The 19,391-nt window shown below is 35.2% G+C and overlaps 2 protein-coding genes across 2 annotated transcripts; one reads left to right on the top strand and one right to left on the bottom strand.

Annotated features, from left to right (window-relative positions):
• Nucleotides 1-3,187: 3,187 nt before the first annotated feature.
• LOC134250379 (protein O-mannose kinase-like) lies at nucleotides 3,188-6,642 on the bottom strand. Its single transcript, XM_062732733.1, has 3 exons — nucleotides 6,559-6,642; nucleotides 4,158-4,429; nucleotides 3,188-3,969 (listed from the first exon to the last, which is right to left on the bottom strand). The coding sequence occupies exons 1-3, from the start codon at nucleotides 6,620-6,622 to the stop codon at nucleotides 3,235-3,237; spliced, it is 1,071 nt and encodes a 356-aa protein (XP_062588717.1). The 5' UTR covers nucleotides 6,623-6,642; the 3' UTR covers nucleotides 3,188-3,234.
• Nucleotides 6,643-6,764: 122 nt separating this feature from the next.
• LOC134250412 (large ribosomal subunit protein uL24-like) lies at nucleotides 6,765-18,467 on the top strand. The gene is made up of 4 exons (XM_062732772.1): nucleotides 6,765-6,851; nucleotides 7,851-8,026; nucleotides 17,347-17,487; nucleotides 18,324-18,467. The coding sequence occupies exons 2-4, from the start codon at nucleotides 7,859-7,861 to the stop codon at nucleotides 18,444-18,446; spliced, it is 432 nt and encodes a 143-aa protein (XP_062588756.1). The 5' UTR covers nucleotides 6,765-6,851; nucleotides 7,851-7,858; the 3' UTR covers nucleotides 18,447-18,467.
• The last annotated feature ends 924 nt before the right edge of the window (nucleotides 18,468-19,391 follow it).

Below are 19,391 nucleotides of genomic sequence, written 5' to 3'. Positions count from 1 at the left end.
CTGTATATACACTTATACTTTCTTGGTCAAAAACTTGAAACGGGTCAGTCGTCTGAAAATGAAGGACAATACCCATTTTAAAACCAACTTCAGTAGTGTGAATCAGAGCAAGGTTTGTTAATATTGGGCTAAGGTCACCTAATATTGGGCTTCAGGTCACCTAAGGAATCACTGTCTAGATAGTATAGTATGTCAGGGCATCAACGATGGTGGGAAACGTAGGATAATTTGCATAAGGGGCTCAGCCCCCCCCCCCAACTTTTTTCGCAAAGTCAAACATAATATAGACATTTAACATTGGGGCGTAGGTTTAGCCCCCCCCCCCCCCCTTTTAAGAAGCACATTGAAGTTTAGGTCCAAAAATTGTATTTGGTAGTGGTTTTTAAAAAATTTGGTACTGGAAATGTTCCTTACCCACCCCCCCCCCCATCCCCCCCACGAAAATAGGGTTTTCGTGTTTGGACAATAAACATTTATCTTTTTTATAAATGTTCTTTTTGTTTGTCAAGGTTTTCCGTATGTTGGATATTTTTTTTGGGGGGGGGGGGGTCTTTCACTTAGGCCCTCCTTACTTTAAATTTGCTTCCGACGCCAATGTAAAATGTTAAAGAGAAAAAATAGCACTTTATGTCAGTTGACCCATGATTGACCCCAGAAGGGATATAACTCTTGTAAACATCACACTGTAAAAGGTGACATCACAATAACATCAATATACATTCTAAAGATATTTTGCATAGAAATGACTACAGGTATAACAGCTGGTATTTTTCAAAAATTAAAATCCATACAATATGCATATCTCTGAAATATGTACAATTGATAAGCAAAGAAAAAATAATTTCTGTGATAGTATCTTGAAAACAGTAGAAGTTATTCAGACAACTCAAATGGAGTATCTGGTCTTATATGCAATATTTGCATGAATTTAGTTCTTACCCTGAAAACTGTTGGATGAGTTGTCCAGAAAGACTCTTATTGTAGCCACTATCCAACAAATAACCCATTATATACATTTTCACTATTTCAATAACCGCATTTACATATACCTACAGAAAACCCAGTTAAAAATCTCTTCAACTCTCTCTCTCTCTCTCTCTCTTGTATTTGAGAGGCTGAGTGTGCAAATCAACAAAAGACACACTACATATGGAAACAAGAGGCCCATGGGCCTTATAGGTCACCTGAGCATTATGCAACAACTTTCCAGTGATTGAATTTGATTCATGTTTTAAGCCAGATGCTATGGCATTCACAATTTTGAAAGAGGCACCATTGATCCATCGTCGCAAACCATGGCCCAAATGTACGCTCCTCTCCCATCTGGCCGTGGTTGAACGAGGAAAGAATTCTTCGTAGCTCATTAAAACATTGACCAATGCGAGTAAAGCATAGTCGGATGATGAACTTTATCGCGACCTTTCAATATCCAATCGCAGTATAGGAAATATTTCTTGTATACTGTTGACGTCAGTTGTTGATTTCGATTGCGATGGAAACAAAACTTGCCAATGACTGAATATGATGTCACAATAGAGAGGCGTAAATATTCAAGATTACGACACTTTTTGTGATCAAGCAGCCGCGGGTAGGAGAGAGCTATACGCGGACTCCGGACCGTGGCTTGAGACGATGCCATTGATCATTATGACTATACATATAGCAGTTGCTTAGTTTGGGTATTTAATACCCATAGGCAGGATAGGGGAACAAAAAATGCATTTCAACTAATCAGTAGTATTCAGCAATAATCAGTAAAGCCCCTACCACACATGAACCCCTGACCCTTAGGCCGAGATCCACACATTGCACAATTTTTGAAAAGGCATCCTTGCTTTTCAAAAATATTTGATTAATACCAAGGAACAGATTTCAAACAATTCATTCGTTTTCAGTATACAAGTACAGCCCCCCTCTGTGGTACCCCTGACCCTGGGGCCTTGAAATTCACATTTCTGGAAGATAAGGGCCCTTGCTCATAACTATATAGTTAGTTCAGTTGCTTTAAAAATACCCAGGAGCAGAGAAGAAAATTTTCAAAAATTTTAATGTATTTCCACTATATAATCAATAGAGCCCCGCCCTAACACCAGAACCCCTGACCCTGGGGCCATAAAATTCACAATTTTGGAAGAGGCACTCTTGCTCATCATAACTATGCACTTATTTAGCCTATTTAATATCTAGGAGCAGAGAAGAAGATTTTTAAAGAAATAATATATTTTCACTATATAATCAATAGAGCCCCGCCCTAACACCAGAACCCCTGACCCTGGGGCCATAAAATTCACAATTTTGGTAGAGGCACTCTTGCTCATCATAACTATGCACTTAGTTAGTTTATAATACCTAGGAGCAGAGAAAATGTTTTTCAAAGAATTCATGTATTTTTACTATATAATCAATAGAGCCCCGCCCTTACACCAAAACCCCTGACCCTGGAGCGCCATAAAATTCACAATTTTAGTAGAGGCACTCTTGCTCATCATAACTATGCACTCAGTTAGTCTATTTAATACCCATGAGCAGAGAAGAAGATTTTCAAAGAATTCATGTATTTTCACTATATAATCAATAGAGCCCCGCCCTAACACCAGAAGTCCCTGGTGCAATAAATTCACAATTTTGGTAGAGGCACTCTTGATCATCATAACTATGCACTCAGTTAGTTTATTTAATACCTAGGAGCAGAGAAGAAGATTTTCAAAGAATTCATGTATTTTCACTATAATTATAATGAATAAGGGCCCCGCCCTAACACCAGAACCCCTGACCCTGGGGCAAAAATATTCACAATTTTGGTAGAGGTACTCTTGCTCATCATAACTATGCACCTAGTTAGTCAATTTAATACCCAGGAGCAGAGAAGAAGATTTTCAAAGAAATAATGCATTTTCACTATATACTTATTTAGCCCCACCCTAGCACTAGAACCCCTGACCCCAGGGCCATGAATTTCACAATTTTTTTGGTGGTTTTGGCCCCACCCCTCAGGCCCCAGGGGGGCAGGGATCATGAAATTCACAATTTTTGTTCCCCTTCACCCATAGATGCTTTGTGCCAAATTTGGTTGAAATTGGTTGAGTGGTTGCAGAAAAGAAGCAGAAAATGTTCAAATGTTAACACACGATGGACGACGGACGTCGCACGACGACGGAAGAAAACGGATAGCAATAGGTCACCTGAGTTTACTCAGGTGACCTAAAAATACTAAACTTCTTTTAAAAATAAATTTTAATCTTGTAATTGCATTAACAAATTTCTGTAGGTCCACAAGACCTGAAGAGCGGTCGGCCTGTTGCTTGGATCCACATGTTTACATGCCATATGAATGTCCAACAGCCTCAGCTGAAGATTGGTTGCTTGGAGACTATTTCCAAGGAAATAATTACACACACTTGGAACTTTCCAGATGTCTGTCTTTTCATCATAGGTCTGCATTTCCCTGTCATTGAAGTCTGTATTCCTGCTCCATCGCTGTTCTGGAGCTACAAACTCTCCATCTAGCTCACGATTTCCACATTTGATACCTCTCCATTTCCCATTGACCTTGGTTGTCAAAGCAACAGAATCAACATCATTCAGGACCAATCGCATATCTCCTGACAGCAAATACTGTGTGAATACTTTGTCTAAGCTGTTGGTATCACACATCACATACGCGGTGTCAGCTGAAGTGGAGTGAAGCTTGGAGAGAATTTCCAAGTAGTCAATGCATAACTGGAATCTTGTGAAGATATTGTTCATTTCTGGAAATGTATCTAGATGTAGGTTAAACTTGGTAGCTTCACCAAGGGAGTGAAATTCAGTTATCATAATATTATCACAGAAACCTATCAGCTGTACAATTCTCTGGTTTCCATGGAAATGTTTCAGAACTCTAATTCCTTGCTGAAAGTCCTCATGGTATTGAAGAGTTGTGAGTTGACTATAGGCTACGACATAATCCTTCCATCTGGCAACATACACCTGTAAAATCAAAAAATTCTTGATAGCCCAGCTTATAAAATTATTTAAAATATTTTCTTTTCATTCATATTCTAAATTGTTGAGAACTTGTCATTTAAAGCTTTCAGATATTAAAGAATACATAGAACCTTTAATACAAAATTCAGAATGGCTATTTTCCTCAGTAAGTTGACCTTGAGGATAAATACCTCTTTGACGAGTCCTCTCCCGATTCTGTTCATCTTCTCCACCTTCTGTACATCGTCACACGTAAGCCAAGGCTGACACTGGTGCATCCCATACAGGCTAAACTGTCCATATGGACAGACTGGTCGACAGAGTTCCTTCCCTTGAATAATGCTCTGGATACAAATAGGCTCTAACAAGTGTGTGTTTTTATGTGATGAATACCAAGTTAAATAAAATATTGGTGTGTGTACAAGGATAGCAAGTGTCAGGTAGAAACAGTTTGTTGGAGAAACTGAAAAAAAAAATTAAAATATCTACATGAATATGATATTTTAATGATCTGCATGGCTTGGTAGAATTACACTTTACTAATACTTTTTATGAATAAAAAATTCAAAATGTTACTGTTGCTGCTTAGTAAACACACCAAACTGTCAGTGATTGAAATATCAATAATTTCATTACTATAGGCCTTAATTCAGAGTTGAAATGGCAGAAATGCTGCAGAATGCTAATCTAAAGTTGCATATGCATTCAATAAATCAATAAAACACATATATGCATGTACATGTACAAGTACAGAGTTCCCGAAACGCACCGGTCCACCGGGGATCCCCGGTAAACTTTGAATGGGACCGGTAAAATCTTAATTTTATCGGTCAAAATGTCCGATGGTTTTTTTTTACAGACTGTATAACGTTTACATATAATCTTAACAAAATCATTTAATTCAATTGTCCTGACAATAAACAAATGCAAAACTAAAGGAATGAAAAAAAACGTCAGGGGCGCGCCAGATCTTGTTTAAATAAAATGTAGACGGTGATTGTCTAACATAAAAAGCTACATATTAAAATAATAATTTCCATAAGTCTGGGAGGAAAAACAGTTTTAAAAACACTGTCAAACAAATATTTTCCCTCTAATAAATATATGCACTCTGTAGTTCTGACAGTGAAAAAATGTGACAATCTACTTTCGTTTTGAAGGACGAATTTGCAGGGTTGCAAGAGTTGCCTGCTATTTCTGCTTGATTACAGACAATTTTTTACCATTTATTATTTTCTCTATAATTTAATCTATTAGCATGATAATATTATACCAACTTCTGGATTTTTTTTAATGTATTTGATAGCATTTAAAATACATGCGCGTTTTTCCCCTTTTCTAAAAATAGCGGACTGACTTGAATGTAGTAAAACGACAACAAATTCACTTAAAAATCATCATTTTCATGATAAATTTGCATATCTTTATATAATTAGTACATATTTTTAACTGTGTGGAGGTTGTATAATAAATTTTAACTAGTCAGAAATATCGGACGTTTTCCAGGCTTTTTAAAACGAGTTTGATATTTTACGTAATATTTTTCCTGGCACATAAAATACCAAAATCCAAAATCCAAAAGAAAAAAGCCTGGAAAACAACATATATTTCCCACTAATTCCAAACAATCAACCAAGAGTTGTCATGTTGCAGATTTTATTTAAAAAAAAATTTAAAAAAAATCTGTCAGAAAGGACATATTAAATAATTTTATACGATGAATTAAGCGTTGGTCATCACACGCCGTCGGCGACGTCAAATCCTGCATACACAGGCCTTATAGAAAATATTTTAATAATTTTTTTTTAAAAAATCTGCATTTGCCATCTTTTTATTTACACATATTATTTATTATATCGTTACAATTTCCAATCCTATAATATGTTAAATTTACATACAAAAAATTAATGTCCGGTAAATTTTACAACTGTCCGGTGAATTTTGAATATTTACAGGACAATTGTCCGACATATTTTTGACTAGTTTCGGGAACTCTGCAAGTATTTCTTCCATCAAGCGACATGTGAAAGATTTAATATCTGAAATAATGTATCCCTCTCCATTAAAAAAAAATCGAACACCTCCTCCCCAAATAAAAGGGGGGACAGCTGTATTAATGCAGCTAAATTATATAAGAACTAAATAAATCTAATCAAAACAAATAAAGTATCAAATAATATAAATCTCTAGGATTATTTAAAGTAAAACTGCAAGTGCTCAACCCTATCATTCAAACTTGACTCTTACTGACTCTTAGTCTTAGCGGTTAAGAAAATGTTTACGGCCAATTTGATACGGGTTTACAAATCCAAGGAATTATGAATAGAATTCAGCTTATATGAGTGGGATTTAAAAGTTGCTAGAAGAAATTTAATGGGAAAACAAGATCTGTAGACAGGAGTCAGGTATATATAGCCCTTTGGCTGTCCCCTCGCCACTGCCAAGATAAGCATGATAGAAGCATTGCTCTGTCATATGTACCGGATCCAGTGACTGTGAAGATGATAATTATTTCGCTGTTGTCCAAGATGAAAAACAACTAAAATGCTTTTTTATTATTTCAAAGAAATTAAAAAGAAAACAAATCATTACCGCAGAAACTGTTGATTTTTTCAGCTGTTTTATTTCGTCGTGTGGTTTCTAGTTTCGATTTCATTCCATTTTATTTTCACTTTCTTAAACGTGATGCACTAGTATATTGGCCTGTCAAAATATTGATTAAAGCACCATAAGCATAAGTTATTTGATTCTATGGATAAGAATTATTAAACTATTTGAAACAATATACTTAACAATATTTTTAGAGATCAGTTTTAAATGTCTGTGGTTCAAAAGCGCATCACGTGGCGCGTTCCTTTTCCGGTTATCGGCCATAAGTAAACAAGGTACGAGTGAGACTTGTGTCGCAATCAGAGCCAATCCATGATAAAATAAACAAAAAATTGTTAAAGTAACTTTTCTGTATAATAAATACGTTAAATCTTTTGTGTTTTTCATCACTATTTCGGCGCTAGGAAAGCTTAATTAAGAAATTTTAAGAAGGGGGGGGGGGCTTGACAGCATTGGTCACTGCAGGGTTTAAACTTAACTGAAATTTCCACGAGCCATGTGGGCTCCTGACATTTCAAATTTAGGAGCCCACTGCTAAATTTGTTAGCCCACAGTCTCTGTGATTTTTTTAAAAAAGCATAGATACTGGGACAAAAAGTAGATACAAATGAAATACATATATAAATTCATCTGTTTAAAATTGGAGTTCTTACTTTATAAAAATCAAATGTCATAAAAATATTTAATCAAAGGAAATAGAATTGTATTCAATAAACATTTTTACTATCTTTTTTTTTTTTTTTGCTTGGTAATACATGTATATAAATACGTAGCCCTGGTACATGTCTTCAACTGATAAATTGACAATGACACAATAAGATTTTCTAGGTTAAATATTTTAACTACAGCATATCTGAAATAGGTGAAAACACTTACTATTCATATGACTGAGTAGTTGGGAGTTATCTCTCACGTATCAACCATTTACATAGGGTTGGAGGAAATTCGGATTAGGAAAAAAGACGATCGTTTTAGGGAATTTCACAAATCGTGTAGTACTTTAAATGGAAAAGATGAAGGATATTTACGAACAATAGGACAATACTGCTGTGATTTATTTCATTCTTCTGTAGTTTTTAATCAAAAACCTGCATAAAATGTCTGTTTTTCAGTAAGGGGACTGGGAACGAATTCGGCCCATGCAGAATTTTTATTCGCCACGTTGGCGAGCAACTTACAAATTTTATGAGCCCACACCAATTTTTACTCGCAATTTGCGAGTGGGCGAGCGTTAAGTTTAAACCCTGTCACTGTGTACATGTTTTGTTTTTAAGGCCTGAGGATGAAGTTCAATAAAATGGTCACCTCCTCAAGGAGGAAGAACAGAAAGCGTCACTTTAATGCTCCCTCGCACGTTCGTAGGAAGATGATGAGTTCTCCCCTATCCAAGGAACTTCGCCAAAAATACAATGTGAGAAGTATGCCCATCAGAAAAGACGATGAAGTGCAGGTAAATTTCGTAGTTCTATATGTTTCAGTTCTTTACATTTAACTGAATGTCCTGTGTCAGCAATAAAAATTATTCATGGGCCAATTTGCAGATGCAGCCAGGGCTTCCACACTAATATCACTCCGATTTTGGTGAACTGTTGCATGAGCCTTTAGCAGGTCCAGTCCAAAGACTATTTCTACCTATGTATCTATTAAATTTAAAAGCTACGTAGGTATTTAAAGCCACCCAAGGTAGCTATTTTTACCTACTTTTTATAATTTCAGCATTTTGCGGCACAAAGACCAAACGGCGCAACATGGTGAATACCATATCTCTTGATACAGTCTTACTAATGATGAATACGACAAAATGTTGGCCAAAAAATGATTACTTCCTGAATTGGCAATTTTACTTTAGTTTCTACGCAAAATTGATAATATACAAAGTAATCATTTTTTGGCCAAGTTTTTGTCATATCCATCATCAGTGTGACTGTATTAAGAAATTTTGTTCTCACTATGTTGCGCCATTCCTGCATTTGGCCACAATATGCAAGTAAAGCAGAAAGTAGGTAAAAATAGCTACTTTGGGTAGCTTTAAATACCTAGGTAGCTATTAATAGCTATGTAGGTAGAAATAGTCTTTGGACTGGACCTGTTTAGTTTTGTCTGTGATAACAAAATAAAGTCTATAATTAAGGGTACTTACCACAAACAAAAAATGGATGCACGGGTTGATATATATTTTTTGACTGATTTTGATTTGAAATGACATAAATGATAAATCCCTGAAATATTAAGAAATCGTAGGTTTTCCTTGGTGCTTAGATATGAGATTTTGTTTTGCTTTCTATATAATTCCATACAAAATTTTGCACAATTTTTTAACCTTATGACAAAATCTTATATAATTCTCTCACTCTACTTGGTAAACATTATTCAGGATGTCAATTTAAATGTAAATCTATGAAAAATAATGCTGATTTCTGAAAAAAGTTTGTTTGTGTTATTTATCCTTAAGGAATAACTGTATAATTCTTTGGTTTCATGATGTCATCAATTGAGTGGCTTACATGATAATTTGCATATTAAACATTATCACACAAGTCAATCAATTGATCATCGTTATGAAATTAAAAAAAATCTGACAGTTATTCCTTATATTTACTTGCTCTTGATTTCGCCAATCTACATGCTGTAAACCTGACTTCTGTCTCTATGATTTTTTTAACCATGCCTACCGATTAACCAGTACATTTATGTAGAAATAAAATACATTTACGATTTGTAATTTTATCTTGGACAAATACATTAGAAATGTATAAATATTATGTAATCAAATCAAAAAATACAGATGGAATTGAAATTTTTAACCTAAATACTGTGTTGTGAGATGTGTATTGTTTTATTATGTATATAATTAGTAACATTAAGTTTCTTGAACATTCCAGAGTGGTCAACATGTTTGGTCATTTTATCTAGAACATTCTTAAATTTTGTGTATGTCCAGATTGTTCCAGTAATATCATGTTTTAACATTTTCTAGAATATTCTAGATTTATAATACTGTATAAATACCCTGTCAATTCAATGCATAGATATACAATAATTGTGAATACTTTGTCGTATAAGCACTATTGAGATATAACTGGGATATATATTTTCACTGGGACATTGTGTGCAGCAACGGACACTCTGATGTATGTATTTTTAGATTCTTGCTAAGTTTGTACTTTACGTTTCATACACTTATTATATATTACTGTAAATAAATTTTTGTTAAGTTTAAATTGTGTTATTGATCTTTGCTGGCATTTTGGGTAATTCTGACCCATAACAGAATTGGGGGCTCGTCCGGGATAAAGAATTTTTGCACTTTTGCAGTTTATTGTCAGAATTTTGTTAATTGAACCGTTAAATTTGATTATAAGCCAGCAGAAATCAACATGGTGTTTTCGGTCACAGACTCTCTTAGTTCACCAAGTGTTCAGGTTTTTGATACGTTAAAAAAAGATGACTTGATCGCATTAGGTTTGCATTTTGGGTTAGATGTTAAATCCTCTCAGAGAAAGCAAGACATTAGAATTAAGGTTGCAAACAAACTAGTAGAAGAAAACATCTTTGAAAAATACGATCTTCCAGAATATACAGTTAAATCAGAGTTAGGCTCTTACAAAATGGCAGAATATCAGTTTCAATTAGAGTTAGAGAAAATGCGATTAGAAAGAGAAAAATTAGAAAGAGAAGATCGAGAAAAAGAAAGAGAAGAGCGAGAAAGAGAAAGAGAAGAACGAGAGCGTGAACGAAAATTTGAATTAGACAAATTAGCAGCAGAAAGAGAAGAGCGTGCAATGAACTTTGAATTAGAGAAATTAAAATTACAAAACCAACCAGAACCGTCAGTTGTCAAAACTGAATTTGACGCAGCAAAAAACATTAGGTTAGTTCCGAAATTTCAAGAAAAATCTGTAGACAAATATTTTCCCCAATTCGAAAAAGTCGCAGAGAATCTTAAATGGCCACAACACGTTTGGTCAACAATGTTACAAAGTGTACTGGTTGGAAAAGCGGCTGAGGTATACTCTGCACTAGGGGTAGTTGAGAGTTCAGACTATGAGAAGGTCAAAGCAGCAATATTAAAAGCATATGAATTAGTACCTGAAGCATATAGACAAAAGTTTAGAAAGTATAGAAAGTTTGATAATCAAACATTTGTTGAATTTTCACGAGAGAAAGAAGATTTATTCGATCACTGGTTTAGATCCAAGAAACTTGATAAAACTTTTGCTAATTTGCGCCAAGTCATCCTGGTAGAAGAGTTTAAGGAATGTGTTCCTCAAGATTTGAAAACACATTTAGAGGATAAGAATGTGAAAACTCTTGAAGAGGCAGCAGTCATATCTGATACTTATGCTCTGTCACATAAAAAGAATTTTGTTTCAAGATCTCAGACTAGCAATAATTCTACCAATTCAGACACATATAAAAAGAGTGGTTCAGGGTCTCAGTCTTTCACAAGTTCCCAGTCTCCATCCCAAGGTGGTTTTAAGTCCGGTCCAGGACGTGTTGAAGGATCGTCTGGAATAGGGTCGCTTCCTACTTGTAGTTATTGTAAGAAAAAGGGTCATCTGATCAGTGAATGCTTTAAACTTAAGAGAAAAAATGATTTTGATAAAACTCAACCACACGCTTGTGCGGCAGTTAGAGGTGATAGAGAAGCCTTAGTTTCCATTTGTTCTGACACTCCTGATGTCCAGGGTTCACAGTCCAGTTCTATTGATTCTATGGAGGATTATAAGCCCTTTATGTCTCAGGGATTTGTCTCACTCGGTGACTCTAGCGAAATAAAACCTGTCCAGATTTTGAGAGATACTGGTGCTGCACAGACGTTATTGTTAGAGGGCGTGCTTCCTTTGTCTGAGCAGACTTCCACTGGTGGGTCAGTTTTATTACAGGGTGTGGAGCTAGGCGTCATTGATGTTCCCCTGCATAGAATTAGTTTGAAGTCAGATTTAGTTACTGGACCTGTTATCGTAGGTGTTCGACCTACTCTTCCCGTTCCAGGCATTTCTTTGTTGTTAGGCAACGATGTAGCTGGTGGAAAAGTTGTACCAGATCCTATAGTTTGTGAGAAGATCAATCCAGATGTCATGTGCGATGATGAAGATGATGACATTTATCCAGCCTGTGCTGTTACTAGAGCGATGGCCAGAAGACGAGAAATGGAGGCAGACCATACTCAAGCCTTTGACGAGACGAATTCCTCTGTTGATATTGATTTGAATGACACTTTCTTATCTGACCTTGATGGCACTCAAACCAGCATGGAACCACACAATATCAAGAAGCAAGAGAAGAAAGAATTTTTACCAAAATTTGGTGGTGAGGATGATGAGTTGCATCCACTAGTTAGCCAAGGCAAGGACATCCTCAGCCGAGAACGTTTACTCTCTGAACAACATAAAGACCCAGATATCATTCAACTTAGTAAGAGGGCACTTCCACCAGAAGAGGCTATTAAAGTTGGAGAATGCTTCTATATGAAAGATGGCATCCTTATGCGAAAATGGCGACCACCTGACGCTTCTCCAGATGAAGTGTGGCGTGTTGTTCACCAGATAGTGGTCCCAGCTGCTTATCATCGAGATGTCATGAGTTTAGCCCACGATACACCTATGGCTGGTCATTTAGGTATCAATAAGACTTATAATAGGATTTTGAGTCATTTTTATTGGCCTAAGCTAAGAAAGGATGTTTCGAAGTTTTGCAAGTCATGCCATGTCTGTCAGATGGTAGGTAAACCAAATCAGAAGATACCATCTGCTCCTCTCCAACCCATTCCAGCTTTTGAAGAACCGTTTAGTCGAGTGTTGGTGGATTGTGTAGGACCTTTGCCTAGGACCAGATCTGGAAACCAGTATTTACTTACCATTATGTGTACATCCACTCGGTTTCCTGAAGCCATACCTCTTAGGAATATAAAGGCAAAGAGCATAGTTAAGGCCCTAACCAAGTTTTTTTAGTTTTGTAGGAGCACCCGAGGCAATTCAGTCGGATCAAGGCTCAAATTTTATGTCGGGGTTGTTCCAGCAAGTCATGCATGAGTTGGGTATTAGGCAGTATCGATCAACTGCTTATCATCCTGAGTCCCAGGGAGCGCTAGAACGTTTTCATCAAAACCCTAAAAACAATGCTGAAGACCTATTGTTACCAGTATGAAAAAGACTGGGATGAAGGGGTTCATCTTGTACTATTTGCTGCACGAGAAGCAGTCCAGGAGTCTCTTGGATTCAGTCCTTTTGAATTGGTGTTCGGTCATACAGTTAGAGGTCCTTTGAAATTGTTAAAGGAAAAGTGGCTGACTGAGACTAGTGATCTTAATCTTTTAGATTATGTGTCTGATTTCAAAGAAAAACTTTACAATGCTTGTAAATTAGCACAAGAAAATTTGAAGAGTTCTCAGATGAAAATGAAAATGTGGTATGACAAAGATGCTAGAAATAGGGTGTTTAAGCCAGGTGATAAGGTTCTTGTATTTTTACCTATTCCTGGTCATCCTTTACAGGCCAGATTTTATGGCCCTTATAAAATTGAAAGCAAGATCAGTGATGTAAACTATGTAGTTAAGACACCAGGTCGACGTAAAGAGAAACGGGTTTGTCACATTAACATGTTAAAAGAATATTTTGAAAGGTGTGACCGAAATTCTGTAAAACCAGTTTCCACTTTAGCCAATGCTAAGACTGTTCAAAATTGTATTGAAAGTGATACGAGTGTAGAAATGAATGAGAAAGATTGTAATCAGAGTGTTCGTTTGAAAAACTCAGAAATTTTGGCTGATTTTGATGCCAAACTTGGACATTTGAACATTCACCAAAAAGAACAAGTTAAAAACTTGATGAATGAGTATCATCAAATCTTTTCGGATGTTCCAAAGAAAACTAATGCAGCTTGTCATGATGTCATAGTGAGTGACGTTCTGCCTATCAAACAACATCCGTACCGTCTCAATCCAATAAAATTGCAGTACCTAAGAAGGGAAGTGCAGTATATGTTGGACAATGACATTGTTGAACCTAGTAAAAGTAATTGGAGCTCACCGTGTATTCTTGTACCAAAACAGGACGGTTCCTACCGATTATGTACAGACTTTAGAAAGGTGAATTCTGTTACCAAAACTGATTCATACCCAATACCTAGAATCGATGACTGTATTGACAACATTGGAAACGCCAAATTTGTCAGTAAATTTGACCTGTTGAAAGGCTACTGGCAAGTGCCGTTCACAGAAAGAGCAAAAGAAATATCTGCTTTTGCTACACCAGATGGACTTTACCAGTATAAAGTAATGCCTTTTGGCATGAAAAACGCACCGGCAACATTCCAAAGGATGATTCACTCCCTTCTTCAAGACCTTGAGGGATGCGAGGCCTACATTGATGATGTCGTCATATACAGCAACACATGGGACGAACATCTCCGAATCATGCGTGCTTTATTTGACATTTTAGCTAAAGCAAACTTAACTGTGAATCTTAAGAAGAGCGAATTTTGTCATGCTTATGTAGAGTATTTAGGTCATAAAGTAGGTCAAGGTTATGTTACACCCATAATGGCTAAAGTGGAAGCTATTGCAAAGTTCCCGATTCCTACAAACAAGAAAGAATTAATGAGGTTTTTAGGCATGGCTGGGTTTTACAGAAAATTTTGTCCAAATTTTTCCTCAGTAGTTAGTCCACTTACAAATCTTTTACAAAAGAGGGTTAACTTTGAATGGACAAAGGACTGTGAAAAATCCTTTCATAAAATCAAATCTGTCCTTATGAGCAACCCAGTTCTGTCAACTCCAGATTTTTCTAAGCAATTTAAGCTTACTGTTGATGCTAGTGATGTTGAAATCGGGGCAGCTTTGTTTCAAGAACATAGTGATAAGGTAGATAGAGTTGTTTCTTATTTTTCAAAGAAACTTACAAAATGTCAACAAAAGTATTCCACCATTGAAAAGGAATGCCTTGCTTTGTTGTTAGCCTTACAGCATTTTGATGTTTATCTGAATGTTACTTTGCATCCAATTCTTGTATATACGGATCACAACCCCCTGACTTTTTTGCATAAATTGTCAAACAAGAATCAAAGACTGACTAGATGGAGTTTGTTGTTACAAGAATACAACATAACAATTAAGCATATCAAAGGCAAAGACAATGTTATTGCAGACGCTTTGTCAAGAGTATCGTAAACATACTAGATTTTGTATTAATGTACAAAACTTTTATTTTAATAATATAAGTTTTCATTGACATTCAAACTTTTTTAAGGGGGGAGGTGTTGTGAGATGTGTATTGTTTTATTATGTATATAATTAGTAACATTAAGTTTCTTGAACATTCCAGAGTGGTCAACATGTTTGGTCATTTTATCTAGAACATTCTTAAATTTTGTGTATGTCCAGATTGTTCCAGTAATATCATGTTTTAACATTTTCTAGAATATTCTAGATTTATAATACTGTATAAATACCCTGTCAATTCAATGCATAGATATACAATAATTGTGAATACTTTGTCGTATAAGCACTATTGAGATATAACTGGGATATATATTTTCACTGGGACATTGTGTGCAGCAACGGACACTCTGATGTATGTATTTTTAGATTCTTGCTAAGTTTGTACTTTACGTTTCATACACTTATTATATATTACTGTAAATAAATTATTGTTAAGTTTAAATTGTGTTATTGATCTTTGCTGGCATTTTGGGTAATTCTGACCCATAACAACTGTGAATTGTGTATTTTATCATGTTTATGGACAATATTTTTTCTTTCTTTCTTTTTTTTTTGATTTCCAAAAGAAATCTTAAAAATTAAAGTATTTTAAAATTGATATATGACTGTTTGTCACCAACATACATAAGCACCAGGTTGCTGTGCATTCTGAAATCTGCTCATCTGTCCAGTGTTCCAATGTGTTCTTATTCTTGAATTGAAAAGAGTTCACTGCCCAATATAAATACACTTTACGATTATTTTTATCAGTGTTTTGCTTACAAGTTCACAAATTCTGACTGAAAAATTGTAGGGAAAGTTTATCAGCAGTGAGAAATGTGAAGTGATCTAGAGACCTGTCATTATCTGATGAAATGTACAGTTATGAAAAGTAGAGTGAACTCATCAAACATGAATGCGCATGGGATTAAAAATGATATGAATAGACATTTTACATACAGAATGTAATATTATATAAATGGTGCCTGTTTTGGAGGGTAACAGTTGAAATTGACACCCCAAGGAAAACCATTGTCAACCGACGCGTCAGCGGAGGTTGACAATGGTTTTCCGAGGGGCGTCAATTTCAACTGTTACCCTCCAAAACAGGCACCATTTATTTTATTATACTGAATGTCATCCAGGGTTCGACATTAACGTTAGTCCGTTAGTCTCAGACTAATACATTTTCATTCGGACTAATAAAAATTGAAGCTAATTAGTCCGAACGGACTAATAAAGTTTTCTTGGGAGAAAAAAGAAATTACCGATGTTCAAATTTTTGACAACTTTCACTGGAAAAAACCCCATATTTATTTTTAGCTTTCTAGCTTCTTGCCGAGAAGTTAGGTAATTCTGAGTCAATTCGGCGCTTAATTTTAGGACTAATTGGTCAATCGTAACTACTCGGCCATTTCCGTGAACGATAAATAATATTATTTCTCTTTTGGAAAATGGCCGAGTAGTTACGAATGCTAATTGGTATGAAATTAAACATTTTAGTGATATTGATTTAGTATGACACATAAAAAAAGATGTTGGATGTTCATGTAAAGAGAAAAACGAATGAGATCGGGAATACTATCGTAGTTCCTGATTGTGCGATTTCAACGAATTCTTGGTATAAACATTTCATGTAAATGCTTTGTTTATTTCAAAAAAGTATAAAAAGTACAATGCAACATTAATTCTATTTACTTTTTTTAAAAATTTTTGACGGACTAATAAAATTGCCCGCGGACTAGTAAAAGTAAATAAGCACTAGTCCGGCCGGACCAAAGCCTAAAAATGTTAGTGTCGAACCCTGTCATCTAGATTTACAATGTCAGCAATACAAATCGTCGATCCCCTTTTCGTTCACGTTTAGAAAGCTTTCAAACTCCCCGCTACTTCGAAAAAGATTTCCTGACCTCTTGATTGTTTATTTGATGCTCTACGAGTCCTTTATCATCTAAAGTTTCATTGTTTCTGCACTCGCAAGCATGTTTTGTCTGTCGTTTGTTGTTTTCAAGTAAGCTACATCGGACGCAAGCTTTTATTGACGTCAGTTTTATTCTGGTTCTTTCAAACGTGCAACTGACGTTTTGAGAATTCTACGTTGAACCGTATGCGCATAATTTCCACGCATGTGGCATTACCGTTGTGTTACCCATTGTCACGTGTGTTGCTAAGGCTGAGGGTAATAGAACAGATTGTTAACTGCGTCTAAACCAATCAGATTTTAGTATTTAACATGAAAGTATAATAAAAATACATGTATATGGCTGTCGGCTCAGTGTTCAACTTGCCAACCATTTTGGCTTGCATGGTATTTTAGCTGTTAAAAATTTTCTTTGGCCTTTGAATTTTTTATCTGCTGATTTCTACTGCCATTTTCAATTTTCTCTGCAAATGGCTGATAGGTAAGGGAAATCTGAAACTAGTTAGAAGATTGATTCTAAATAGGTCAAGCACTCTGTTTAAACCCTGACTAAATTCATTTTTATTGTTAATTAATGTACTAGGGAAAAATACATTATCATACATTTGAAGGTACAACATGTATAAGTGAAATTGTAATTTTTATTCAGGTTGTTCGTGGTCATTACAAAGGACAGCAAGTGGGAAAAATTGTCCAGGTGTACCGTAAAAAGTTTGTTGTGTATATCGAAAGAATCCAGAGGGAGAAGGCTAACGGAGCCTCTGTCCACGTGGGACTCCACCCCTCCAAGGTAATGTAGAAGGAGAACGACTTACTAAAATTACAACTCGCAAGTAATTGCGAGTACCAAAAAAGTAAACTCGCAATTTCAAAATCCAACAAGTGGGACAAAAATTGAGAATTTCATGACTCTCTATAGACCATTTAGTAAAAATGCATTAACTACATTACTGTAATTTATCTATTGAATAAAATTGATCTTCTGCCATTGTGTGAAAGAATCATCAAAATGATCTGCTGTTACACTGTGAGAAAATACAAGAAATTCTTGCTTTTTCTTTCCTTCACAAACGGTGTTGTAATAATCACTCCCTGATGTGTTTTAAGATTGAAAGATGAAATAAACCATACTGACAAAGACTAAAATTGTCAGTTTCAAAAAAAAATGTTAAAATCCATTTTACAATGTTTTTAATCTCAAAATCACTTAGCTATAATGTCTCAACTGGTCAAATACAATGTCACTGCCTATGACACTATGTTATGAAAAGACAGAGGCAAAGGGGAAATTATAGAAATATAATAAACAGAAAAATCAATGTTTTGTAGTTAAATACAGAATTCATTTCACATGTGAGACAGGATTTTTTATCATTTTCACTCATGCTTCTTACTTGTGAAAATATAAAAAAAAATCCTGTCCCACTGTGAAATAAATTCCATACTCAACTACAAAACATTATCTCTATTAAAATTCATTTTAAAAAATTCTTGTTTTCCCCTTTTAACATGAAGACAAATTGATATTTTAGTTTTGTAAATTCTGTTATGAAGAAAAATTACATACTACACTGTACATGTGTAAAATTCTCTGACTGCGTAGGTAATAATTTTTTTTTATTGCAGGTGGTGATAGTGAAATTGAAGATTGATAAAGATCGCAAAAGAATTCTGGACAGAAAGGCTCGTTCTAGACAAGTTGCTGATAAGGGCAAACACACTGAAGAAAGTGTAGCGATGGAATCATAATAAATTAATGGGGAGAAACCAGTTCTTTTTGTTTGTTGAAATGTAATACAGTATATATCCCAGCTTTCCTGGCCCCAAGACCATAAATTGAGAATAGACTTAAGTCAGAATTTCAAACCAAAACAACTTTTAAATAAAAAAAAAAAAATCCATTATGTTGTGGATTTAGATGCTTGAAAGAACTGCAAATGTTTCAGCAAATTACACCTTTAGAAAAAAAAAAACTCAAAATTCGATTTAAAAATCAAATTTTACTCAAGTCTGTTCTCAGTTTATAGTCTTGGGGCCTAATTATTGATGAAATTCTTAGATTACACTGTAGACCTTTCCCAAACAAGATGTGTTTGTGAAACACTGATCCCCCCATATTGCAACATAGTGAAGATTAAACTGTTCTTCAATGCAAATTTAATTTATTGGTACCCAAAGTAGGATCATACAATTGTGAAACATGAAAGCCCTATCACCATCTGTTCACATTATGGCCAGGCTAAAGTTTTTTTCATAAGTACAGAAATCTTCAAGATCATGGTCAGAAGGTGAAGGTTATAGGTGTCCAATGAAAGGTCTTTCCACAAAGAACACGTGTGAAGTATGGGAGCCTTAGCCCTAACCATTCAAAAGTTATGACCAAGGTTAAAAAGAGTTTAAAAGTAGGTTAAAATCCAAGATCAAGGTCAGAAGGTTAAGGTTATTGGTACTGAATGAAAGGTCTTGTCACAAGAATTACATATGTGAAGTATAAAAGCCCTAGCCCTTACTCTTAAAAAGTTCTTGCAAAGGTTAATGTTTTTCTTAAGTCCAGAAATCTGTAAATTCAAGGTCAAAAGGTCAAGGTTATTGGTATCTAATAAAAGGACTTACACAAAGAATACATATGTGAAGTATGGAAGCCCTAGCCCTAACCGTTCAAAAGTTATTGCCAATGTTAAAGTTTTTTCATTA

The sequence above is a fragment of the Saccostrea cucullata genome, unplaced genomic scaffold (assembly GCF_032062105.1).
Source record: "Saccostrea cucullata isolate Sc308-1 unplaced genomic scaffold, CSIRO_AGI_Scuc_v1 ctg102, whole genome shotgun sequence".
NCBI lineage: Eukaryota > Metazoa > Mollusca > Bivalvia > Ostreida > Ostreidae > Saccostrea > Saccostrea cuccullata.
Note: the sequence above shows the minus strand (reverse complement) of the source record. Positions and strands in the feature narration are given on the sequence as shown.